The sequence below is a fragment of the Leopardus geoffroyi genome, chromosome A2 (assembly GCF_018350155.1).
Source record: "Leopardus geoffroyi isolate Oge1 chromosome A2, O.geoffroyi_Oge1_pat1.0, whole genome shotgun sequence".
Lineage (NCBI taxonomy): Eukaryota > Metazoa > Chordata > Mammalia > Carnivora > Felidae > Leopardus > Leopardus geoffroyi.
The window spans coordinates 51,072,485-51,099,058 of record NC_059331.1 but is presented as its reverse complement, the minus strand read 5'-3'; the positions used below and the strand labels follow the sequence as shown (position 1 = coordinate 51,099,058).

At 38.7% G+C, this 26,574-nt stretch overlaps 1 protein-coding gene and 1 long non-coding RNA gene across 6 annotated transcripts in view; one reads left to right on the top strand and one right to left on the bottom strand.

The window, feature by feature from the left end:
- Positions 1–1,470: 1,470 nt before the first annotated feature.
- On the bottom strand, positions 1,471–25,425 carry THUMPD3 (THUMP domain containing 3). 3 transcript variants are annotated; one of them, XM_045493644.1, is made up of 10 exons: positions 25,338–25,425; positions 23,775–24,063; positions 22,359–22,436; positions 14,048–14,521; positions 10,845–10,975; positions 9,951–10,020; positions 7,539–7,654; positions 3,906–4,016; positions 3,207–3,330; positions 1,471–3,020 (listed from the first exon to the last, which is right to left on the bottom strand). In XM_045493644.1, exons 2-10 carry the CDS (start codon positions 24,027–24,029, stop codon positions 2,871–2,873), a joined length of 1,509 nt encoding a protein of 502 aa, XP_045349600.1. In that variant the 5' UTR covers positions 24,030–24,063; positions 25,338–25,425; the 3' UTR covers positions 1,471–2,870. The 3 variants fall into 3 exon arrangements, with proteins under 3 accessions (XP_045349600.1, XP_045349602.1, XP_045349601.1); XM_045493646.1 differs by having other exon boundaries at positions 25,355–25,405; XM_045493645.1 differs by having other exon boundaries at positions 24,768–25,401.
- Positions 25,357–26,574, top strand: part of LOC123605936 — a 53,631-nt gene continuing 52,413 nt past the window's right edge. For 2 of the 3 annotated variants that reach the window (XR_006716018.1, XR_006716019.1), the window contains exon 1: positions 25,367–25,541. This is a non-coding gene — a long non-coding RNA (uncharacterized LOC123605936). Of the gene's footprint in view, positions 25,542–26,574 lie in introns of all 3 variants that reach the window. The other variant, XR_006716017.1, reaches the window with a different exon arrangement.

Below are 26,574 nucleotides of genomic sequence, written 5' to 3'. Positions count from 1 at the left end.
AAACTTATACCCACTATCAGGAGCTTCTCATCTTCCTAATGATTAAAGGAACTTTTTGGGTTTTGTTTTTTTTTAATGAGCTAAGTGGTGATATAAATATGATTTGTAGATATTATAAACTGGACCAGGGCTTGGGAGATTTATGTAACTCAGTAAACCATAATTTCCAAATGACCAATACATTAAATGAAAAAAAAGTTGCAAATAAGTTAACATCTCAACCAACTGAATGTGAAGATAAAAATCCAGTGCCTTCTATTAAGGCAGACATGTAAATGAGTTGCAATAATATAAAACAGCATCACTGTCGAAAATAAAGTTACTTCTGTGAAAATATAGAGTGCATCTTTTTTTTTTTTTTTATGTTTATTTTTGGGAAAGAGAACCATCACCAGCAGAGGGGCAGGGGGAGGGAGACAGAAGATGCAAAGCTGGTTCTGCACTGACAACAAGGAGCCCAATGCAGGGCTCAGCATAAACCATGAGATCATGACTTGAGCTGAAGTTGGGCACTAGAGAGAATCTTAACCCAGCTCTATGCTCATGTGGAGGTTGGATCCCATGACCGTAGGATCATGACCTGAGCTGAAGTCAAGTCGGACACTCAACCAACTGAGCCACCTAGGCGCCCTGTATGTACATTCTTAAAATTTGGTGCAGGAGAGACCTGTTTCCTCTGAGCTTTAAAAAAAAAGAAATGTACCAAGGTACAAAACTTTCACCATATCCCCTGAAATTCCCACAAAACACCTCACCTAAACTTGGGAAAAGCTGTGTTGAAAATAAGGATATCTATCTTTATGCTTAACTCACTAATATTAAACACTCATAAGCTTTACTGGACTTGTTGGTATTTTACAGACCTTTTAAAAATACTTCCTGTTTTTTCAATCTTCAGCTTTGGGCCCATGCAGTGGAGACCTGAGCCATATCTAACATGGATATACCAGAACCTACAGTTTTGGCAGTTTCCTGAAAGTTTTCCTACTATTTTAAAAGGAACATTTCAACAAATGTTTCTCTTTCTAGCCCTAGACATTGTCAGTCCTTAGGAGATAACCGTCATACTTCCATTAAACTTATGAAATCTTTTATTTTTTGTTTCCCTCAAGTTTATGGACTCTTACAATAACAGAATGTCTGGCTCATAACTTAAGTCATTTTGTGTTCAGATTCCCTTCCCTTTTCACATTCCCATGGTACAGGAGGCCTGGTTCAAGGCCACATAACTACTTGGTGATTGCATCATGTATAGCTCCATCCCAGTTCTTCAGTCTTCAGCCCATTTCCTGTTCTGTCACCATATTAAAAAACCTAATGGGAGGAAGATAGCAAAGTGGTAGAGAGTGTACACTGCATATGTGCATCATCTTAAAATTAGTCTTGTCATGTTTTTACAGTGGTATTTCATAGAACTAAAGCTATGATGGCTCAAACCCAAGTTTGTTACAATTAAAAATTAGGCCAACATGCAAAAATATTTGTTTATTAGCAACTATGCCCACGCTAGTAGGTACTATGTCAGGCACATGGTAAACAGTGGTGACAAGAGATATGGCCCTTGTACTTTCCCAGTTCTGCAGATTACTGACCAACAGACGTTAAAATGGTGTATTAGATGTGAAAGATTGTTTTATGTTGAACCCAAAATAGTGTAACTGTGCATTCTGATAGTAAAAACTCCAGTCTAGGATACACACCCCTTATAAATGTCTCATTTCTAATTCATTCTGAAGTATGGGGTAGTAGATCAGAGAGAAACCAGACTACTAGGGCTGTTGGCTATGCTGCTAGTGTGAACTCTTTCAAAAGAAAGAAGTGCTGTGTCTGAACATGAGCTATTTAAGAAGGGAATGAGTAGTATTAATATATTACTAACAGGACACTGAAAATCTAGGCTGAATGCAGCCAGAAACTCCCAAATAAACTCTGAATACTATAAAGAATCCCACATGTACCCAACCACTCTTTGTCCCAGGCAAGCACCACTGTCACAAAGACTTAATGTTCTTTTTATTTTCTACTGTCTCAGTTTTCTGCAACTGGAAAAACAGCTAAATATGAATACAGATCCAAGAGAAAATAGAATTCTCATAAAGTTTTTAATTCAAAGATACATCAGTGTGTCTGCAGTCATTTTAAAAACAAAAATACTTTTGGCAGGTTAATGTGTGACTTTCTGTGCTGATAGAAAAATTAAGTTTGGCTTGTTGGTCCCATCAGTGTATTTGCTGTTTACAACAGCAATGTCCTATACTGCTAACAGTAAAATATCTGCCATTCCTTTAATCAGTCCTAGTCCTCTATTTTCATGTATTGATTTCAATAACATGCATATTTTAATTTGTAAGGCAGATGGTAAACTTTCCAGTTGGTCTTGTGAGATTTCATCTTGTCATGGGGCCAACACTATTTCACAAAATGTAAATGCTTCATTTTTTTAAAGGTGAGGTAAAGCCAACTCAAAAAACTAAAGAGCAAAGCTGCATAGGCAATGCAGTGTGGCCCAAAATGTTCTGATTATGTTCTTTTCTTTTCCGTTAAGCCAGGGTAGCTTTTTACCTGCTACAATGGAAAATAGGAACTGCTATGAAGCCTGAAAAGAAATACTCGAAACTCAAATCCCGGAGCATTTTAGTAGCCTTTGGATCTTGAAGCATTTTCAGTAGTAATTGCCTAGCTACTCCTTCAAAAAAGCTCCAAAGCTCTGCTTAAGACTTTCAATTCCTTTTGCTAATTAAGGTGAAGAGCTTTCGACCAATTTAATCTGCAATTTTATTAATGCTATTTTTCTCTCAAACCAAATACTACATGCTGACATTCCCAGTGTCAAGAGGCACAAATACCATAAACCATCTCTATTCTTTGCATCACCAAGGAGTTCTTTCCCCATTTTGTTCTACAGGATGAACAAAAGCTTGAGGTGTACGTTTCAGAAGATAAACTGCTGCATGAAGACCCCCTATGTTTACCCAGACGGTATGCACCTTCCGCCAAACATGTCCCATTCCGGATAATGCCTGTGTATACACAAAAAGCACAGAAGTAATTAGCGGAAAATCTGCTTATAGACCAACCAGAGGTCTTCTTGCAAGAAACTGGGGGGGGGAAGAGCAAACAAATCCTACTCAAACTAATATCCCTAAGTTTAAATTAAAAGATCCTACAGCTGCCACAGGGTGAGTTCCGGGGCTAATTTACAGCACCTTGGTAAAGCATTTCTTGTCCTGAGTGAGTAGCACAGCTCGGCCTGTCCCTGGTCTACAGATGCGGCTCATCTCCCGTAGGCAAGCTGGATAAAGGTTCCAGTTTCTCTTTTTGGAGCCCATCCTATAAAAGAAGGTCAAGTGAATCAAACACTTAACAGATAAACAACTAGGACTACATGAAATGAGAAGTGAAAAACTCATTACAGTAAGAAAATTCTCAAGCCAAAACAGTTGTCCTTTAGAAGCCACAGCTTCACTTGTATATGCCAATGAAATGAGTGATCAGATTTAGTAAAATGCTTAGAAATAATGAATCAGATGAACTGGCTACAAAATTTTTTTGACACCTCTAGTAGTTCTCTTAATGAGTAAAATAAACATCTAAACCAAACCAATGATGAGAAAACATTTATCCTGAGAAATAGAACCAAGTTTTCCTCAACCTTTGTATAGTATCCTGTAATTCAACAATGGGCCAGGAAGTGGATTAAACTGTGACAGTCAGATCAAAATGTAGTTACTTCATGAGTTCTCAGAAGAAACAAATTGGGTGAATCTATCATATAATTTGTTTTATCATTTCATAATTCTTAAGTGAATAGAATAAGTTCAAAGAAATGAACAGATTTAGAAGACAAATTCAGTACTAGTTTAACAAGTGAAGGTAAAACTAATCTTTTAAAAGCCAAGTCCCACCTTTTTCCAAATGGCATGTCTGTTACAATAATGTCCACAGAACCGGTTCTCAATGGCAGATTGCAGATATCCCACTGAACAGCATCTATGGGCAAGCCCCAGGACACTTTGCTATGGGGACAAAGGAAAGATGCTTACTCTGAAGTATGAAATCTAAAAACATTTCTGAAGAGACTGATATAAAGTAGAAAATGCTACTAAAATGATAGTGACAAACATTAACTTAAACAAAAATTTCAAAGCAGAATGTCGGAAGAACGCATACAGTCATGTGATAAAACTTTTATGATGACAAAATCTAATGATGATTTAAAAAGCAGTTAAGATTGGTTTTCAAAAGATGTCTGGTTTCATCTACAATTTAAGAAAAACTAAAGGGGTAAACAAGATTGCAACACAAAGAACTGTAAAGATGGCAACAGTAATGAGGCAGTAAATTATATAACTGAGAATGTAAAACATCGATGCACACAGGAATAAGATTATGAGATGACACCTCTATAGTTTGGTAAGTCTCGGTAGTAATAACAGGAGACCTAAAGAAACAGATATGTAAAATTAGTAGATACAGAGTTACTTGTTTGAAAATTAAAGAACATGTATTCTACTATAAAAAAATAAGGCAAAGAAAAAGGCTGAAAAAACAGATGACAGAAGATAAGGACTATAGTAAATGAAATAAATTCTCATTAAGTCAAAGCCATTGGTATGAAAAAACACAAAAGACAATAATGCACAGGCTAAGAATTAAAAGCAACTCAAGGATTATGAGTAGAAATGAATTATTATATTCAGAGTTAATGAAGAACTTAAAATGTATAATAAAGGCACTCACTCCATAATGGGGAGAAAAAAAAGCACAGATAATGAAAATATCAGTATTGGGGCGCCTGGATGGTTCAGTCGGTTAAGCGTCTGACTCTTGATTTCAGCTCAAGTCATGATGATCTCAAGGTTTGTGAATCTGAGCCATGTTTGGGATTTTCTCTCCCCGCCCCTCCCCCACTTGCTTGCTGTCTCCCTTAAAATAAATGAATGAATTAAAAAAAAAATGAGTCTTATAATCACAGGCACGAATAACTGCAACAAAATAAGAAATGAGGAAAACAATATTAAAAATCTAGATAGACTGATACAAATAGTACAGGTAGAATAGACAAAAAAGGTACAGAGGGCCTGAAAAGCAATTAAGATAAAATATTCAGAAAACACAAAAGAAATAATTTGCTTAAAAATATTTATCACATTTCAAAAAAAACTGGTGACTACTAAGCCCTAAGAAAATTTCGATAAACATGAAACAAAATGTACCATAGAAACTCATCACAATAAAACAAATGTAAAAATGAATTAAAACCTTTCAACTACTTATGTATAAAAAAATGATCTAAACCCTTGCTATTTAAAGTAGGACCACAGCCCAGCAGCATCAGTATTACCCATAAGCTTGCTAGGAAACGCAAACTCCCAGGTCCCATGCAAAACCTACTAAATCAGGACATGTAGTTAACAGGATCCCCAGGTGACTCATGTGCAACATCCAAGTTTGAAAAGCACTGCCCTAAACAACTAGATCAGAGAGACAAGTACACAACCAGGAATTTAAAAAGAAAAATAGAGAATTGTCAAAATCTATAGGATATGGTCAACAACATTGATAGCCTGTAACTTAAGCTTTTAGGTAACAAATTTAAAAAACCTCAACAGGAAATAGGAATGAAAAGCATTAGGCATAAACTCACAGAACAGTATATGAAAGAACTAAACGAAGCACTGATGATTCTAATCTAAAAGGGGGAAAAAAATAGCAAAGAAGAGGATAACTGACATACAGACATAAAACAATATGAGGCATACCATGTATAATAAATACATGGTATAATACATGAATAAATATGTGTAAGTAATATCTGCATCAAATGACTATATGTATTTTAAAACCCCTGATTTCACTTACAAACAGAAACCTCACATTAAGGAGGCAGCTGTTTTTAGGTTTGGTATAATAATGTCCCTGGGCCGTGTATTCAGAATGTGGAGCATCTGTTATGTTTGAACAAATCTGCTGATCACTCCCTACCTATTCTTGCCACTTTATAAGAAAGTGAAGGGCACCAGCAGAGGAGATGAGAGAAACAATTTTATGATGAGGCCTCTGATGATAAATAGAAAACCAAGTGGCATTTCAACCAATTCTCCCATAGATGGCCCAAACTAAAAGGATAATGAGAGGCTGGCACAGGTGGTGGCACTGAATATAATCTGGAGTAGTGAGCCAGGGCATAAGATACAGTAACAACATACAGCTCAGATAAAAACCAAAATTTCCCAGAGGCCAATGGACTTCCAGTGCACAGATATCAAAAGGATACAGTTGGAGAAGGACCTTGGACTATTTTGCTTGCAGAAGAGTGGATATGGAGTGGGACAGGAAGAAGGGGAGTTTTACTCTTCAAATATCTGATGTCAATCACTGTGTGACCCAGAGATAAGATTTTTCTTTATGGATCCCAGTGGAACTACAAAAAGTCTATAGAAGGTACAGAAAGAAATTCAGTTCACTAAAAGATACGACTAGCACTCAAAGCTGTGCAAAGACCAAATTGACAGCCTCCAGAGAAAGTCATTACAGAGGGTTACACGGACTGGAAGGCCACTGGCAGGATCTCCTAGAGAACACTCAGGTACTGTGGAAATGGCTTTCAGGTTTCTTCTAATTCTGAGACTGCTTTATTTTTTTTTTAATTTTTTTTTTTCAACGTTTATTTATTTTTGGGACAGAGAGAGACAGAGCATGAACGGGGGAGGGGCAGAGAGAGAGGGAGACACAGAATCGGAAACAGGCTCCAGGCTCTGAGCCATCAGCCCAGAGCCTGACGCGGGGCTCGAACTCACGGACCGCGAGATCGTGACCTGGCTGAAGTCGGACGCTTAACCGACTGCGCCACCCAGGCGCCCCTCTGAGACTGCTTTAAAGTGCCAAATAGTAGAGGAAAGGCTAAATGGACTGTAGTATTTCTACACAATGAAATACTATGCAGTTATTAAAAACAGACTATATAAAGATATTCAAAGTGTTTGAAAATTTGTAAAAACTGAAATAAGTCAACACAATATTCTTCCACTATTTGGGAAAAAAGATAACATGAATAAGGAAAGAGAAGACAGAAATAAACATAGTTGCATTAGGGTGGGGAAATTATAGTTAAATAAAAAAAACATGTTCTAAGTTATTTTCAATAAACGTTTTTTTTTTTTTTTAATTTTAACGTTTATTTATTTTTGAGACAGAGAGAGACAGAGTATGAACAGGGGAGGGTCAGAGAGAGAGGGAGACACAGAATCTGAAACAGGCTCCAGGCTCCGAGCGGTCAGCACAGAGCCTGACGCGGGGCTCGAACTCACAGACCGTGAGATCATGACCTGAGCCGAAGTCGGACGCTTAACCGACTGAGCCACCCAGGCGCCCCTCAATAAACGGTTTTAAAATTTAATGGAATCTCACAATATTCATTTTGGTTATGAGGATGTCACCATGACCATGCACTGGGGATATTAATTCATAAAGTCGGTAAGAAAAGTGATTATGTAAGCCTAAGAAATGATACAAAATCTTTTAAATTAAATGTTTACCCTTCTTTAATTTGGCTCTTGGTCAATAAAGATGAGATGTTATTTGCTGCTCTATTCACAGCCAACGGATTATTATCACCAGCAATATGATAACAGTTAGACCATTCAGTAGCCCCCTAAAAGACAATAGTATATATTAAAACCAAAGTAGCAAACTGTAAAAAAAAAAAACAAAAACCCAAAAATGATTAAAGGGAAAATAATTTCAACTGAATGTCAATAAACTAGACAATCAAACCGATAACCCAATGCTTTTCTTAAGTGACAGAACACTGCATGTTGTGAACTTTGCTATTCCCCTTGTTTAAAAAGGCCTTCTGTTCTTTCTCACTTGCTGAATTCCTACCTATCTTTCAAGACCTAGTTCAAATGTCATGCCCTCTCACATCAACCCCAACTCTCCAAGCTGCCTCTCATTTGCCTCCCCACCCCAAAGCATTTTGTATATACTCTGCCACTGTACTTCTTTTTAATTATTTCTGTACTTGTCTGCTTCTCAAGGAATCTCCCTAAGGACAAGTCTCGTATTTTATTCAATCCCTCAGCCAGCAATGTCTGGCACATAGTAGGCATTACAGACCTAAAATACAAACACGGTTTGAAAATGTAACCAAATTAAAGTGACCAACCTATACCCTTTGTGATCACAGAATTTTATAGAATCTGATATATTAGAATATTTGAAAATTTCAAAATAAAATGTAATAACCACGGCACAGGCCTCTGAATGACAACCACCACATCCCTGAAAGGATTTTGTAATGTTAAGTCAAAAACATGTGAACAGATCATAAATACCAATCTTACATCTCATCTGTGGAAGGAGGTGACACACTACCCTAGGCTGAACAATGTTCTAGGTAGATTAACAGAAGGTGTCTGACATGAAAGTTCTGCCCTCTATTTAGGACTCTTCTTTTGTAAAGAGTAATAACCCATATCCACAGACACAAGGCTTCATCACCTTTTCTTTTGCCCACACACTTGAGGGTGATGTAGAAAGGACCCTCAGAATTTGATGAAAGCCTTTCAGATGATTGTGATTCCCCAACACTCATTTTTTTGGTCTAAACATGTTTAGATTTTCAGCTTCTTTTGAAAGAGATGAATTTTATAGAACTTGCAAAGTTTTAAAGAGTACTCTAGATCAGGTATTTTATACTATGGTGAACAATTCTGTATACATACCCTGTCAATTCCTTTCATACTTCATTCATTCTGATTATATATCAGCTTCGTTTTTTCAATATTGACATCCTCATGTCTACTCTTAGGTAGAAATGCCTCAATCTTTTTTTAATCTTTTTCAGCTGGGGGGGGGGGGCTCTTCTGGACTCTCTCTAGCTCTGTGGTATATTTCTTGACATTTTGTGACTTTCCATGCTATTTCAGACATAGACACGTCATGGTTTAATGCTAGAGAATAACACTTTGCTTTGTTCCCAGAATTTTTCTTCACAGCAACTGAGTTTTCTCTGTGTGCATTTCTTTAGCGAGAGTCAATTTCTCTAGCTCACACTACCAGAAAATAGTAGTCTTTTAGACTATTAAAGATTTCCTTCTGGAATTTCAACTCCCAGATGAAACATGTCATTTTCTAACTGTAGTTTAGATTATTTTTCCCTCTGTGGCTGCTTTGGACTGTCCAGATTCTGCCCACTCACAGAATGTGTGTATCTTCTTCAGTATATTCCCGCTGGCTTTAAGTATACTCTATGTAAGAACATACCATGATTCATAACTTTAAGTAATTTTAAACAAAAGTACCCTCTTCCAAATTATTTGTAAAAGTATAGATAATACTGATTCAAAGAGACTCAGTCTCTTGTTAAATATTCTCCACTTAGAAAATGCCTTTCTATCCCTTGCTTTACAGTTTTTGAATCCTCTCAGTATCAGTAATTTTGAAAACTATTTAAGAGCATTTGATGTGTGACCTTGTTAGACTCCGTAAAAAATCTAAATAACATGCATAGGTTTCTGTTTTACAACTATATTTACTCCCTCTGAGAACCTAAGTGGGTTAAGAAGCATAATCTCACTTTATAGAGATGAAACACCTTCCTCCAGTTTATTGCTTATGCCTTCAATATCTTTTCTGTTCAAGTCTACCAACTTGTCTTTTATAGAAAAGGGACTCACCAGTTTGTAATTATCAGCCTCTGCTGCAATCCACGGAGTAACCATCACTTATAATCTATCAGTCCTTAGCTAGTTGTAATAGGTGGTTATATCCTTCATACAAAAATTTGAGCTTTACTACTATAATTCTTTATTTTTTATTTTTTTTTAATTTTCTTTTAACACTTTTAGGTCCACTGACCCCATGCTGGTGATTTCATAATTTGCCCATTAGTTCCAGAACACTTGATATATCACATGCTTATCTAAAAGGTAAAGAAAAGTTATTACCTCTATTGGTATTGCCCCTGTTCCACACATCGGATCAACTATTATATCAGTAGGTTGAGGAGCACAGAGCCTATAGGAAAGAAAATAGCTTATATAAAAAGACTTCAATCAATAGCTGAGACTTTCACACAGACTATTCCTGAAGCCGTAAGATCAAGGACCTATTATGTTAGCATAAAGTAACACCAATCAATATTCATTTTAAAAATCAATTTGTAATTATAGGCTGACTCTATATCCTAGAGCTTAAAAAAAATTACATATAGGGTGCCTGCGTGGCTCAGTTGGTTGAGTGTCCGACTTCGGCTCAGGTCATGATTTCACAGCTCTTGAATCACAGCTCTTGTCCAGGCTCTGAGCCTGTTTGTGATTCTCTCTCCTGCTCTCTCTCTGCCCCTCCCCTGCTCACATTTTCTGTGAGTAAATAAAAAAACTTAAAAACAAAACAAAACAAAAACAAGAAAATTAAGAGGGCCTGGGTGGCTTGGTTGGTTGAGTGTCCAACTCTTGATTTCAACTCAAGTCATGATCTCATGGTGGTGAGACTGAGCCCCACATAGTAGGGCTCCATGTATTGACTATGGAGCCTGCTTGGGATTCTGTCTCTCCCTTTCTCTCTGCCCCTCCCCTACCCACGTGCATGTGTGGGTCGCACATTCTCACTCTCTCAAAATAAACATTTAAAAACAAAGCTGAGACAGTAGTTAAATGATATTTTCAGGACCACAAGGAATCAACATGGGATATAAGAGAAAGAAAGAGACTATTACCTTTTTATCCTGTTGTTTACCCACCAAAATCCAACACAGTACTTCACAAAAAATTAAAGTGTTTTAAAGGGAAAATTCAAACCAAGATGTCACTTTAATCTAGATGGCAAACCCATTCTCTTACCTGAGCATCCCGTAGGCAAGAGTAGATCTCAGAGTTGTAGGTCCAAAATGTGTGATATTTCTTCGATGGAGACTCTCTTCTGTCAATGCAATGCCCACAACAATTTCATTATCATGGATGTTCAAAAGAACCTATAATAAAAGACAGAATAAAATAGGGGCACCTGACTGGTTCAGTTGCTAGAGCATGCCACTCTTGATCGTAGGGTTGTGAGTTTGAACCCCACACTGGGTGTAGAGATTGCTTAAAAATAAAACCTTTAAGAAAAATAAAAATCTACTACCACCACAAATTAGTTTTCTTCTTTTTGAACTTCATATAAATGAAATAATCTAGTCTATACCTTTCAAATTTTTAAATCTATTTTAATTTTTGGGGCACCTACGTGGCTTAGTCAGTTAAGCGTCCAACTTTGGCTCAGATCATGATCTCACAGTTTGTGAGTTCAAGCCCTGCATTGGGTTCTGTGCTGACAGCTTAGAGCCTGGAGCCTGCTTCAGATTCTGTGTCTCCCTCTCTGTCTCTCTGCCCTCCCCTGCTTGCGCATGCTCTCTCTCCAAAATAAATAAATACATATTAAAAAGAAAGAATATCTTTTTTTCATTCGTTATAAGTTAGCTATAACCAGATAGTCCCTGAATTTTTACAATACCAACATATTTTGAAGGTTTATGGCTTAACATCCATTTTAACTTTTTGAAAAAGTTCAAACGTACAGAAATACTACTAGAATACTTGCGCAATGAACTCTTAAATAAAATGTACCCTTCACTTAGATTAACCAACTGTTAACAATGTGTCACATTTGCTTTATCACCTATTGTTTTGTTTTTTTAAATGACTTAATCATGCCTGTGACTATTTTATCCTATTGTTTTTCTAACACACAGTGAAATATATTCAAGTAACAATAAAATGTTCTCCAGTCTTCCACGTAACATGATCTTTTCTCTTAATTTTTTTTTTTTTAACATTTATTATTAAGAGAGACAGAGCATGAGCAGGGAAGGGGCAGAGTGAGAGGGAGACACAGAATCTGAAGCAGGCTCCAGGCTCTGAAATGTCAGCACAGAGCCCAACGCGGGGCTTGAACTCACAAACCATGAGATCATGACCTGAGACGAAGTCGGACGCTTAACCAACTGAGCCACCCAGGCGCCCCAACATGATCTTAACAATAGCAGCAGCATAGGCACTTATCTATCACTTCCTATGTGCAAAACAGTGTTCTAAACACTTTACATGCATTACCTCATTTCAGATTCACACTCTCCAAACCATACATTTTTTTAATACGTATTTTTTAAGTTTTTATTTTTAAAAATTTTTTTTCCCTTTAACATTTATTTATTATTGAGAGACAGAGAGACATAGTGTGAGCAGGGGAGGGGAGAGAGAGAGGGAGACACAGAATCTGAAGCAGGCTCCAGGCTCTGAGCTGTCAGCACAGAACCCGATGTGGGGCTCGAACTCACAAACTGTGAGATCGTGACCTGAGCCGAAGTCGGTCGTTTAACCAACTGAGCCACCCAGGCGCCCGTAAGTTTTTATTGATTTATTTGGAGACAGAAGAGAGAGTGAGCGAACAGGCGAGCGCCAGAGAGAGAGAATCCTAAGGGGTCTCTGCACTGCAAGCGTGGAGCCCAATGTGGGGCTCAAACCCATGAACTGTGAGATTATGACCTGAGCTGAGATCAAGAGTCAAACGCTCAGGGGCGCCTGGGTGGCGCAGTCGGTTAAGCGTCCGGCTTCAGCCAGGTCACGATCTCGCGGTCCGTGAGTTCGAGCCCCGCATCAGGCTCTGGGCTGATGGCTCAGAGCCTGGAGCCTGTTTCTGATTCTGTGTCTCCCTCTCTCTCTGCCCCTCCCCCGTTCATGCTCTGTCTCTCTCTGTCCCAAAAATGAATAAATGTTGAAAAAAAAAATTTAAAAAAAAAAAAAAAAAAAAAAGAGTCAAACGCTCAACTGACTGAAACACCTAGGGCTCCCCCATGCTAGGTATTTTTTTTTAATTTATTTTTAAAATTTATTTTAATTAATTTAAATTAAAATTAATAAAATTTATTTAAATTATTTTATTTAAGTTAATTTTTTAACTTATTTAATTTAATTTATTTTTTTATTGACATTGTAAACTATATTGTAAACTATATTAAAGTATAGTTTACACACAATGTGACATTAGTTTCACGTGAGACAGGTATTATTATTATCTTCCTTTTAAAGATGATGAAATTGAGGCACAAAGAGGTCCTCTTACTTGCCCCAAGTCTTATAGCATTTAAGTTGGGATTTGAACCCAGGCAGTGCAGCTTCAGAATCTGTGCTCTGAGCACTGCACCCTCCATCCCTGCTGCTAACTTTTCAACATTACTGTCCTAATAGCCTAGTCATTCTCATAACACCTATTACACGATAAAAAGGAATGGGGAATTATTCTTCTGATTTGATATGCAAGGAAAGCGTACAGAGAGAGTAAGTTACTTGCCTAGATTCAAGTTTCCCAAAAGCAACAGAAAATGACTTCTTGGAAAAAGTGTTGGCTGCTAGAGGCCTTTTGAGCTGTCAGAGATTGTAAAGGCTACTAAGCATGGCCCACATGTGAATCAAGAGTAAGTATGCTAAAAGAGGCATGTGAGTGTATCGATCTAGCAGTATTTAATAAAGAGCTGGCTGTGGATGAGAATGAGCAATGACGCTCAACCTCCTTGTAAGAGGCTGGTTTGCTTTAAAAACGTACTCCACTTCTTTTCAGTAGTAAAACTCTACAACCAAGACACATAAAAACAAAGTAACTGTTTTAATTCTGGTTGGATTTTACAATCTGAAAGTCCATATAACGTAAAAAGTACTAGATGAGAAAACTCAAGTCTTAATAACTCCCATCTATCTACTGAGCACTTACTATATACCAGGTACTCCACCAAAAACCTAAAATGTATTATCTCATTTAACTTTCAGGACACACTTACAGGTATATACTATTACTGGCTCCCTTTGAAACAGAGGCTCAGAAACAATATCTTGTCCAAAGTTATGCAGTTGTAGATTCTAAATCTGAATCAAGATGTCTGCCCATGCTCCTATTAACCACACCCTGTTAGCTATGTGGTCACAATTTAACTGCCCATAAAAGTGGTTAGTCTGAAAATGCTATGTGTCTGTGATGGCCTTCTCGAATCATCACAATCAGGGGCACATACCTCCACATCAAAGTTGGTCATGTCAGCCTTCCACTTAAAATAATCTTGAACACCACCCCCAAAATCTCTTGCAGCCTCATTTGAGGAAAAGCAGTGTTTTTCTCCTGCCCTGTTGCACGTGACTCTAAACTTCAGCACCTCAGGAGTTTCTTCTTTTGAGCCTTCATCAGTCTCATCTTTGCAAGAGGCCAAATCATCCCCTACTAATGTTGATATCTCTTCTTTAATGGCTGGATTTTCGTAATAGTCTAAGATACGGGAATCTAAGGTTTTGTTGGTGAATCCTTTTTTATCATCCCTCTCATCTGCTTTATCTCCTTGTCCATTATCAATCTTCTCTTTACTTGAATTCTGATTTATCTTTTTGCGCTTTGTTTTTTTTTTCTTGAAACTGGTGTTAACATTCCATACTTTTAAAGGTTCTGACCATGGAAGCTTCCCAGCCAACTCTTCAAAATCCTTTAAAACTTCTTCCTGTGAAAGACAGAGAATGATGAAATCCATGCACCTCTCACCACTTTCATTGAACAAATCTCTACTCAGCCTATAGATGCTGGAGGTGGTAGGAGTGCAGAACAAAAGAGGAAATAGGTAATGCCTACAATTAAGGAAATTAAAATCTCATTGAAAATTAAGATACACAAATTAAGCCACTAATACATAATACAAGATAGAATAGGAGATCAGAGGTTGGGCTTCAAGATTAAAATATAAGCAGTCAGAAAGTATTAACGATTACCTCTGGATAGGAGAAGTGGGTGGGTAAAGACAGGGGAAGGAGGGCAACTTACCTCTCACTGACTGACCTCCTTCTGAATTTTGCGCTGTGTAAACACACTACTTTTTTTTTTTTTTTTTTTTTTTTTTAATAGACAGAGAGAGAGCACAAGTGGGGGAGGGGCAGAGAGAGAAGGAGACACAGAATCCAATGCAGGCTCCAGGCTCCGAGCTGTCAGCACAGAGCCCAATGCGCGGCTCCAACTCACAAATTGCAAGATCACGACCTGAGCCGAAGTCGGACGCTCAACTGACTGAGCCACCCAGGCGCCCCCACACTACTTTTAAAAGTAATACTCTTTTAAAGAGCAATCGTTTTTAAAAGGGACAACAAAGCAAAAAAAAAAAAAAAAAAAAAAAACCCACAAAAAAAAGTAAAAACAACCTTAAGCAGTTAAAAACCTATCTACCCAATTTCTAAATAATGTCTAGAATCATCTTTTTATATATTTTTTTAACGTTTATATTATTTTTGAGAGAGAAAGAGAAAGAGAGCGTGAGCAGGGGAGGGGCAGAGAGAGGGACAGTCACAGAATCCAAAGCAGGCTTCAGGTTCTGAGTTCCGAGCTGTCAGCCCAGGGTCCGACATGGGGCTCGAACTCATGAACCATGAGATCATGACCTGAGCCGAAGTTGGACACTTAATGGGGCCATCCAGGCACCCCTAGAATCATCTTTTTAAAATGTAAATCTGATCATGCCCCTCCCTTCCTTAAAGTCCCTCAACAGCTTCTCACTGCACATAAAAAAATCTAAAATCCTTAAAAAGCCCAATATAGGGGCGCCTGGGTGGCTCAGTCGGTTAAGCATCCGACTTCCAGCTCAAGTCATGATCTCACAGTCTGTGAGTTCGAGCCCCGCATCAGGCTCTGTGCTGACAGCTCAGAGCCTGGAGCCTGTTTCGGATTCTGTGTCTCCCTCTCTCTGACCCTCCCCCGTTCATGCTCTGTCTCTCTCTGTCTCAAAAATAAATAAATGTTAAAAAAAAAAAAAAAGCCTAATATAATCTGACCTCTGCCTATTTCTCTTACATCACCTCAGGACTGTTCTTTTTACCTCTACTTAGAAGATAATTGCTTCACATGGTCTCTGTACTGCTGGCTCCCTTGTCATTATTTTGTGTAACGTTTATTTCTTTTTGAGAAAGATAGAGGATAAGCAGAGGAGGCAGAGACAGAGAGAGAGACATAGAATCCGAAGCAAGCTTCAGGCTCCAAACTGTCAGCACAGAACCCAACATGGGGCTCGAACCCACGAACTGTGAGATCATGACCTGAAGTCAGATGGTTAACCGACTAAGCCACCCAGGCGCCCCTCGCCTAGTCATTATTAATAGTAATTTAAAAGGCATATCTTCTGGGGCGCCTGGGTGGCGCAGTCGGTTAAGCGTCCGACTTCAGCCAGGTCACGATCTCGCAGTCCGTGAGTTCGAGCCCCGCGTCGGGCTCTGGGCTGATGGCTCAGAGCCAGGAGCCTGTTTCCGATTCGGTGTCTCCCTCTCTCTCTGCCCCTCCCCCGTTCATGCTCTGTCTCTCTCTGTCCCCCAAAAAAATAAATAAACGTTGAAAAAAAAAAAATTAAAAAAAAAAAAAAAAGGCATATCTTCTGAGAGACCTGCTCTTCATAAAGCAGTCCTCTCAAGTCATTCTCTTCCCATTCTCTTTACAGAGCTAAGCATTATCTGAAGTTACCAGATTTATGTTTTGTTCGCTATCAAAGCTTCTCCCAGAAGAGGGTGGAAAGGACCTTACCTGTCTTGACTACTTCTATAAGCCACATGCCTACAACAGCGCATGGCATACAAATGGTTTTCAATAAACAGCTGCTGGATAATATGTGATAAAATGTTAAAATGTGTGGTGCAGAGCCATGCCATCCAATACAGCAGCCATTAGCCACATGTAGCTATTGAAATTAAAATGATTTAAAATTAAAAGCTCAGGGGCACCTGGCTGGCTCAGTTGGTAGGGCATGTGACGATCACATGAGTCATGAGAGTCATGAGTTCAAGCTGTACGTTGAGCTTAGAGGTTACTTAAAAAAAAAAAAAAACCAACTCAGTTTCTCAATCACATTAGCCACATTTCACACACTAATGGCTAGTGGTTAGTGCTGGACAGTAGACCTAAAACATTTCCATCAGAAAGTTCTATTGCAGAGTGCGGGTATATACAATATATGGTACTGAACATCAAGTTAGAAAGAGGTCAGTGTTCACTGATGGAACTGAGACTTGAAATGGGGATGAGGTGAGTGAAGGCTTTCATACTACTTGAAACCTGATGAAATAATGGTAAATTTCAGGTTTGGCAAATTCAATTCTGTATACAAATTATTTCCCCATAAAAGGCATCTACAGGTCTTAGAAATTTAATATAATGGAGAACACTAGTATAGCCCCTTTCTTTCTCTAGACACCATTCTAAACACCAACAACAACAGAAATACCAACTTTATCTTTTTAAGTTTTTTTAATGTTTATTTTTGAGAGAGAGAGAGGGAGAGAAAACATGAGTGGGGAGGGGCAGAGAGAGAGGGGGACAGAGGATCCGAAGCAGTCTCTGTGCTAACAGCAGAGAGCCCTATGCGGGGCTCAAACTCAGGAACCCTGAGATCATGTCCTGACTCGAAGTCAGACACTCAACCAACTGAGCCACTGGGGTGCCCCACCAACTTTATCTATAGATAAAGTAGAATCTATATGATACCTATAACCTTGAACCATAATATAACAATTCTAACATAAGATTCCCAAGTGCAGTGAAGGCCAAACAGAGGTATAGGAAGACACCAGACAAAGGTCTCAGACAAAGGTCAGAGAAGTCTACAAAGAAGTAGCAAAATAAACTCTCCTTTGGAATAGCAGGGCAAGTATATATACTGACAGAAGGAGCTTCCTTGAATTTCATCTGTAACAAGAATAAACAGGGGAGAGAAATGGAAGCTGAACAAGGAATCTTACAGACATGGTCTATTTGCTGGAAACAGTGTCGATGAGGTAGAGCTGGGGAGAGATGTTCTACACTGTAAATAACCCTGAAGCTGCTGATCCCTTCAGGCTAGAGAGATGTAATGGTTAAAAGAACTTATGCAATAGTATGGAAATTATACTTCAATGATGCTGTTAAAAAAAAAAGAAGGAAGGGAAGATGGCAGGGGTGGGAAAAAAATTTAAATAAGGAAGGAAGAGAGAACTCATTCATCTACAACCAAGAAGGAACTTCAGAGTGAAGCAGGGGAATTTCTTGCTGGCCTGGAACAGTTCCTGGCTTCTCCCAGAAGAACCTCCTAACAATAGCAGGTCCAAGAGGAACTTCCTCATTCACAGATGACCAATCATCAAAAGTTATCAGCACAGCACTTATATGAACATAAGAAAGGACAGAGGAGGAAAGAAACAGAAAAACAAAGGGAGCAGACAAAAACAGGGACCAGAAAGACACTGCCACAGAGCAGTTGAAAACTTTGACCAATGGGGCGTCTGGGTGGCTCAGTCGGTTAAGCCTCCAACTCCTGATTTCAGCTTGGGTCATGATCTCACAGTTTGTGGGTTTGAGCGCAGGCAGTCAGTGCAGAGCCTGCTTGGGATTTACTCCCTCTGCCCCTCCCCCACCCATGCTTGTTCTCTCCCTCTCTCTCAAAAATAAGTAACAAAAAAACCTCAAAAACTGTGATAAAACAAAATAAAAAATGTAATGAGGAAATACCTTTGTAAAATAAGAGCTCCAAGTGGAGATATAACAGTGGAAAGGAGATGAGGTAAGCCACCATAAAAAGATGAAACAGGAGCTCACAGATGTCAAAGAATAAGTGGAATAAAAAAAAAAAAAAAAAACACCACAAAATGAAGACCATATGGAAAGCACCACATACAAAAGACACTGATGAAAACACAGTAAGTAATGTAGAGAAAAGTAAAGCAAATACAATGGAAATAAGCAAAAAGTATACAAAGAAAATGATAAAATATGAAACAAAGTCAGGAAACCCTGCATATGTACAACTGGTTTATTTCTGAAAAGGATCTGACATAATGAAACAAAAAATATTTTAGGGTCACCTGTCTGGCTCAGTGGGTGGAGCATGTGACTCTTGATCTCAGGATCACGAGTTCCAGCTTCATATTGGGTGTAGAGCTTAATAAAAAAAATAGTAACTCAAAAAACTTTCAAGAAGTGTATGTGGATGTGAATTTCTCTATAGACTGACATGTCTTGACAAGGAATTATCATGAGACATATCCTGGTGAATTTATGAGACTTCAGAGATTAAAAGTAAAATCTGGGCATGAAGCAAAAGTATCAAAAAAGCAACAAGTAAGGGGGAAAAATATCAAGATAGCTTCAAAAATTTTTCATGGCAACATTTAACACTAGAAGAAAATGAACACAGCCTACGGTATTTTTCAGGAAGAAAAGCATGACTCCAAATTTTATACTTAAACTATTCATCAAACATAAAGGTGAAAAACAATCATTTCTGAACTACTGCCATTCAAGTGATAAAAAGAAAACTGGGATTATGACTACAGACAACACTTAAATATTACAAACTGGAAGGTAGCTGGAGGCGAAAGGAAAGAGGAGATGCTGATATCCTCCTCCACCAAGAGATTAAAGGGTATGGGGTGCCTGGGTGGCTCAGTCAGTTAAGCGTCTGACTTTGGCTTAGGTCATGATCTCACTGTTCATGAGTTCAAGCCCCGCATCGGGCTCTGTGCCGTCAGCTCGGAGTCTGGAGCCTGCTTCAGATTCTGTCTCCCTCTCTCTCTGCCCCTCCCTGCTCACGCTCTGTCTCTCTGTCTCAAAAATAAAGATAAAAAAAAAAAATTAAAAGAGATTAAAGGATAGAAATTAAAGCATACAGATCAACACTAAGATGAATAATAAAACTTCAGGGGGAAAAGGAAGGAGGGGAGGGTTAAACTATCTTATTAATGAGAAAAATGACCCTACAGGTAGTGCCTGGCTGTCTTAGTCAGAAGAGTGTGCAACTCTTGGTTTGGGGTCATGAGTTCAAGCCCCACATGTGCAGAGATTAAATAAATGGAACTTAAGAAAGAAAAATGATCCTCAGATTAAATACATGCAAGGATGTACAGAAGATATTTGTTCAACCACCATAGTAGCAACAGTCTGAAAAAACCTGATGTCCTAAATAGGGGTGATTAAATTAAGATGTAGTGAAATCTAGTGATGATATTGGCATGCTCTTCAAGATACAGGAGAAAAAGCACAGCACAGAACAGTATGTATGGTATGTTTTCATTTGCATAAGTAAATAAAATGCACATATTTATAAAATATGTCTAGAAGAATATCCAAGAAATTGGGAATGATTCTTGCCTCCAGGGAGGGAACTGCATTGTATGGAGATATAGGAACAAACATTTCCACTGCGTATCCTTTTTGGTCTTTACAATTTCCCCTAAATTACCTAGCTTAAAAAAAAACATATAAAGTACAAATGTTAGTTTTTTGTTTTTTTTAAATAGGTTAATCAATTCATGATATTATCTGAATACTTAAAAAGGAAAGGACCTATCAGGATGCTAATCAAGCCTTTTTATAAGACATGGGAAAGTATAATGCTACAGCAAAAATGACAGTCAACAAAAAGCAAGAAGCAAATCTTTATTTACTTACTTTTTAAAGTCTTTTGGCTTTGTTTTTTTAGAGAAAGAGAAAGAGAAAAAGTAGGGGAGAGGGGCAGAGGGAGAGAGAGAATCCCAACCAGGCTTCACACTCAGCACAGAGCCCGAAGTAGGACTCGATCCCACGACCCTGGGATCATGACCAGGGTGGGATGCTGGCACCCAGGCGTCCCAAGAAGCAAATATTTAAAAACAAGCTTTTACTGGGGCATGGTGCAAATAAGTCCTCAAAGTGAAAGGCTAAATCATTTTTCATGGTCACACATATGCCCTTGCATAGTTCTGAAAATCTACTTTAATCCTTGCTGCTCTTCTTTTGGGACTTTATCAGCAACCTCTTCTGGCAGTTAACTTACAAGGCTACTCTGCAAAGCTGGCTCATATAGAACCATTACATAGTATCAAATTCACCTCCAATTAGAGATCAAACTGCACAAAGTAATACAAAAATATTAATAATGCTGTAAAGGCAAGAATTTAAAGTGAAACTTTACAGGGTTTTTAATATTTTTTTAATAGTTTTTAAAAATGCCTGTTAGCATTTACTCATGTATAGAATTAGCTATTAAAATTTCCAAATACTAAGCAGCAAACATTTTCAGCAGCTGCCTGTTATGTCTAGTTTCATAGACATGATTCAGTTGACAATGATTATCAGAAGTCTGCAAGATTATACTACTAGTGCTGAAAGTTATATTCTTAATAAAATTTTAATCTATTTTCAGTTGGAAATCTTTTAGGTCTGTTTTTATTTTTTCTAGGCTGTGGGTTCACATCACTTTGATTGGTTATTGAATAATGCTTTGGAAATCAATCTGTTGCCAATAAATAAAAATCAGAGAATCAGGCAGTATATCATGGATTTAAAAGACACAGTGTTTCTAATATAAGCAATAAAACTGATAGAAAAGTTTTCAAGCATCTGACTCTGGAAACCTGACTAAAAAACAATGTGGAAAAATACTAAGACCTTACTGAAATCTCTTTTTCAAACTTCAACTTAGGCAGCGTATCAATATTTAGAAATCAGATGCTAAATACAAGTTGGAGACAAAGCTGTTGCCTTAACAAGTAAAGGAGTATTTACATATTAGCTATATTTCAAAAAATGATGTTAGAGAAGGTAACAGTTCTACAAAAGAAAGAACTGTGAGAGAAAGTGTTATTTGTAGACGACTCAGTCACTTAATCTTTGATTCATAGCCTGGAAGCAATTCTACTCTAAAACCATGTATGTCAGTAAAGCTAATCTAAGGTATGTATCTTTTGGTAAGAAAGTCACACAACTTATTTTATTTCTTATACACTTTGATGTTTTTCTATATTGACTTTCACTTACTTGCTTTTTTGTTATTCTCTCATCTTTTTAAAAAAGAAGAGTAACATATAACATTATTTTAGTTTCAGGTATACAACATGATTCAATATTTGTATATATTGTGAAAGGATCACCAACCAATGTCTAGTTCATATCTGTAACCACACATAGTTCTAAAATGGTTTTTGTGATGAGAACTTTTAAGATCTACTCTCTCAGCAACTTGCAAATATGCAACACAGTATCTTTAGCTATAGTCATTGCTAATACATGCTATGTATATAATATATAGTCAATGCTCTACATTACATCTCCATGTAATTTTACATGGTATAAATTTGTACCTTTTGAGCCTTTCCACCCATTGTGTCCACTACCCACAATATTGATTTTTTCAAAACAACTTTTGAGATGGACTGTCCACCAATCTCTGAATTTTATTATAAAAGCCTCCCAGGATTCTAGATTATAAAAGCAGTAGTAACGCTAAATGTTAGAATGCAAAAAGTGGAAATAATCTCTTTGGGGAGAGACTGAAAGTCAGCTACTGTGGGAAAACTCACCTTTGTTTCTTTGAACTGGTAATCTTTAAACTCCTTAACAACCACAAATAAGTTATCAACTGATCTCAGACAATGAACCTGGGGGAGGGAAAAAAATGTTAGAAACAAATTTATGAGAAAGCTTTTGAATCACACAAACTATCAATATTTAAATAAAAAAATGGGGAAGGGAAGCGCCTTGGTGGCTCAGTCAGTTAAGCATCCAACTTGGGCTCTGGTCAAGATCTGGCGGTTTGTGGATTCAAGCCCTGCAAGGGGATCTGTGCTGAAGCTCAGTGCCTACAGCCTACTTCAGATTCTGTGTCTCCCTCTCTCTCTGCTCCTCCCCCACTCGTGCTCGCGTGCACACGCGCGCTCTCTCTCTCTCTCTGAAAAATAAACATTTTACAAATTTAAATACAAAAATTAAATACAAAGATTTTAAAATAGGTAATACCTATAATTTGTATTTTAACTTTTCTCATCTCCCCAGTCTCCCATGTTTTGGGTTCCCCATTAGCTTCTATACTCCTACAGAAAAGGAAAAAGGAAGATGGAAGGATAGCTTTAAAATGTTACCTGGGAAACACAGGTTTGGGGGAGAAAGGAAAGATGAAGACAGTCAAGTGGGGCTTTACTTATATTTCTCTCATGGCTCCCTACGGTACACTGTATCCTGTGCAGTGGTTAAGAGCACAGGGCTTGAGCTCCAGCTGTGATTACTAACTGAGTGACCCTGGGCCAATTACTTATCCCTAAGCCTAACGATTAATGAGGATAATAATAGCACCTATCTTCTCAAAGCTGCTAAGGTTATGTACTAAGATACTGGGTGGAAAATATCCGCTTCCCATCCATCCCACAAATATTTACTGGATTTCTACTACATGCCAGACACTAAGAGCGTGGGAGATTTCAGCCAAAACAAAAACTCAGAAAATTCCTGCTCTCATGATGCTTATATGGTTATGAAATACTGGTTAGCTTTTATTCTAGTGGAATGGCAGTTTGCTGACCTTCACTTCTCCATTTCAATGATTCCTAATTACTTTTGAGCAAGTATTTCTTTCACACAGATTAAAAGAAATATCTCTCCTTATACACTTCACCACCAAAGTCTACACTTCAGCTAAATGCCGAAGTAAATAAATTCAAAGATGTTTGGCAGATATTCAGAATTTCTTCAAAAGTCACAAAGGATTCTTTCTGGTGAAATTCATCCTCAGGAAATATTAAGATCACTTCTAAAAATATAGCAAATCTACTAGTCAAATTCACAAATCAGTACCAAACAGAAAATGCAGTAATACTTTAAAATAACCAGATTTGAGGCAGAGTAAAGAAAAGCAAAAAAGATTCAAGAGGGGTCTGTAAATCAGAAAGTAATCATAAAATGACCCTTTCTGAAAACTATTTTTAATATTGCTTCATTCAAACCTGAGCCAGACTTTCCACTGAAATGTCAAAATATATCTTGCCCCGGTCTTTGCTGATTTTGCACGATGACCCCAATTTCTCTCTCACTTCATCTGCAGCTGTTTGCTCAAAGCCGGTAGGTACAGTGGCTCCAATAGTGACTTGGAGGTGCTCAGACTCACTTCTGGGAGCACTTTCTGTCACTTGTATAGACCTCTGGTTTCCATGAAGGTTCACATCCAGAAGTTGGTTAGTGGCTTCTTGAACATCAGACATGTTGGCAGTGCTTCCAAGATTCCTAATACAGTCCCTTTAAAAGCAGTACAGAAAAGAAAAAAAGATAGCGCCTAAACAGTATCACCTCATAGTTCATCTATAAACAAAAACACCTGCTTTGGAGGGCTGGAAGAACAAGGCCACACAACTGTTACCGCCATATTCATTCAACACGCCTGAATCAATATTCACTGAAGATAAAAGGATTGAAGAACATGGGCACAGAGGGTAAGATGTAAACTGTGATATTACTAAACAAGCAATATGCTGAGGAAGAAAAGGAGACAGAGGAATAGGAGTATTTCCATAGCATGCAATGTTTGGTTTGCGATCATCTGTATTAACAGCCAGCTCAATTCCCAAACAAAGGCTGCTAGAGCACATTCAAATATAGTTCCAAATCTAGTCCTTTTTCAGCTGGCAGTTCAGAATATGCGCCTGTGGAACTGCAGACATGGGTCTGAATTCACGCTCTCACCATTCACAGGGTGAATGGCCTAAAACAAGTTTACTCTTCTATGCTTCAATTTCCTCATCTGCAAAATGGGAATTAAATAATACCTCTCTCCTAGAGTTGTTGGGAGATGTAAGGGACAAGAACATACTGCCAGACCCATGACTAAAACTTGCTATTAGGATATCTATCTTTCTCCTATGAAGTGGACAGGGACTCATGCGTTTAAAAATGATTAACTGAACATCTAGGACCTAATGGACTGCAAATGTTTGAATGCCTACCACAGGCCAAGCTCTGGGATCCACGGGCAGAAACAGTATATGAAATATCTGAAACAGTAAGCCAATGTCCTGTATCTGAGCAAAGAGGGGGGGCTGGGGGGCGGGATTTAGAGAGGTGGAAGGTGGGGATCAAGAGCTCTCATCAGATTCTCAAAGGCTTCGTGACCCAAAACAACTTAAGTAGGCACAGAGTACCCACACTGTACAGTTCTGTACTGGGACAAGCAACAATGTATATACACTAATAAAAGTTAGTTCCAGCCCTTAAGGAGCTCATAATCCCTGTGAATACAACTTCCATCTTCTAATTAAAGCAGCTGAAGCCCACGAAAGGACATATCCCGCCCAAGGTCAGAGAGAACCGATCAGTGACGCTGGCTGGAATAAAACCCACGTCTCCGGACTCCCAAGCGTGCGGGTGAAGGCCTAGCAGAGGACAAAAAGGGATCCACAATAGGATCGGGCTGAAGTCCAGCTCGGTGCCGGCTCGGGTCGCAAGACAAAGGTCACCCCTCCCTCCCGAAGGTCGCCAGCGCCACACCCGGCCACTCCCACCAGCCGCCCGGTTACCGGTAGCCAGCGCAGACCCTTCCTGATGCGGCAACCCACCAGCCCAGCGCGCCCAGGTCACGCCGCCGGAAGCCGCCTGGACTCCCCCGGAAACGGAAGTCAGGGGGCGCCGTCCCAGAAGCTCTGAGCTAGGGACGGGCCCTGGCAACAGTCGTGGAGAGAGCAACACGCGCCTGAAGGTCTGTGCGCGCTGACGCCGGGCAGGTGGGTTAGCTGTTGCAGTTGGGGGCAGAATCTTCTACAAACCGAATTTGGAGAGCCCCAGACTTCGTGGCCTGTCATCATAGTAGCTAACATTTATAGCGTGCTTAGCCATGCCAAACACTGCGTAGGGCTTCACCTCGTCATTTCATTGTTCCAACAGCTTTTTGAAGTGGCACGGAAAATCCCAGGTTTAAAATCGGAAAATCTGAGTCTGAAAGAGGTTACATACCTTGCTGAAAGTTCCAGGCACAGCACGTTAGAAGCAGAACTGGGTTTTGAACCTGATGGTGACACTCCAGAATTCTTCCTCATCAGATCTGAGTCAGTGTTGTTCAAACTAGTCCCTGCGTTATATATTGCCTTGACTACTTTTGTCTAATTGCACTTTTGTTTACTTAATATTTTTCTTTAGATATATATTTTTAACTTATTTTAGAAGGAAACGTGCAACTAAACAAAAATAACCCAATTTAAAAATGGGCAAAGGCCAGGGGCCCCTGGGTGGCCCAGTCGGTTGAGCATCCGACTTCCGCTCAGGTCATGATCTCTCAGTTTGTGAGTTCGAGCCCCGTGTGGAGCTCTGTGCTGAGAGCCTGGAGCCTGCTTCAGATTCTGTGTCTCTCTCTCTGCCCCTTCCCTGCTCATACTCTGTCTCTCTCTGTCTCTCAAAAATAAATAAAAGTTTAAAAAAAAATTAAAAAAAATAAAAATGGACAAAGGCTTCAATATTTCTCCAAATAAATACACATATGGCCAATAGTCACATGAAATGATGCCCAACATCATGAAGAAAATGCAAATTAAAGCCAAAGTGAAATACCTATTTTAGTGGCTAAATTTTTTAAACAATGGACAGTTGCAAGTTCCAGTAAGTATGTATAATAATGGAGCATGTGTTGGTGGTGGTAGCGCAAGGTGATACAGCCACTTTGTAAAACAGTTTAGCTTTTCCTCAAAAAATTAAGCAGAATTGGGGCACCTGGGTGGCTCGGTTAAGCGTCTGACTTCGGCTCAGGTCATGATCTGCGGGTTG

Coding starts and splice junctions, on each gene's coding strand:
- THUMPD3 (XM_045493644.1), bottom strand. CDS start 24,029: ATGTCTGATGTTCAAGAAGCCACTAACCAACTTCTGGATGTGAACCTT. Junction 10,976..14,047: donor TGACCAACTTTGATGTGGAG/GTATGTGCCCCT, acceptor CTTTTATTATAG/GTTCTTTTGAACATCCATGA. Junction 3,021..3,206: donor ACAAGAAATGCTTTACCAAG/GTGCTGTAAATT, acceptor GTGTATACACAG/GCATTATCCGGAATGGGACA.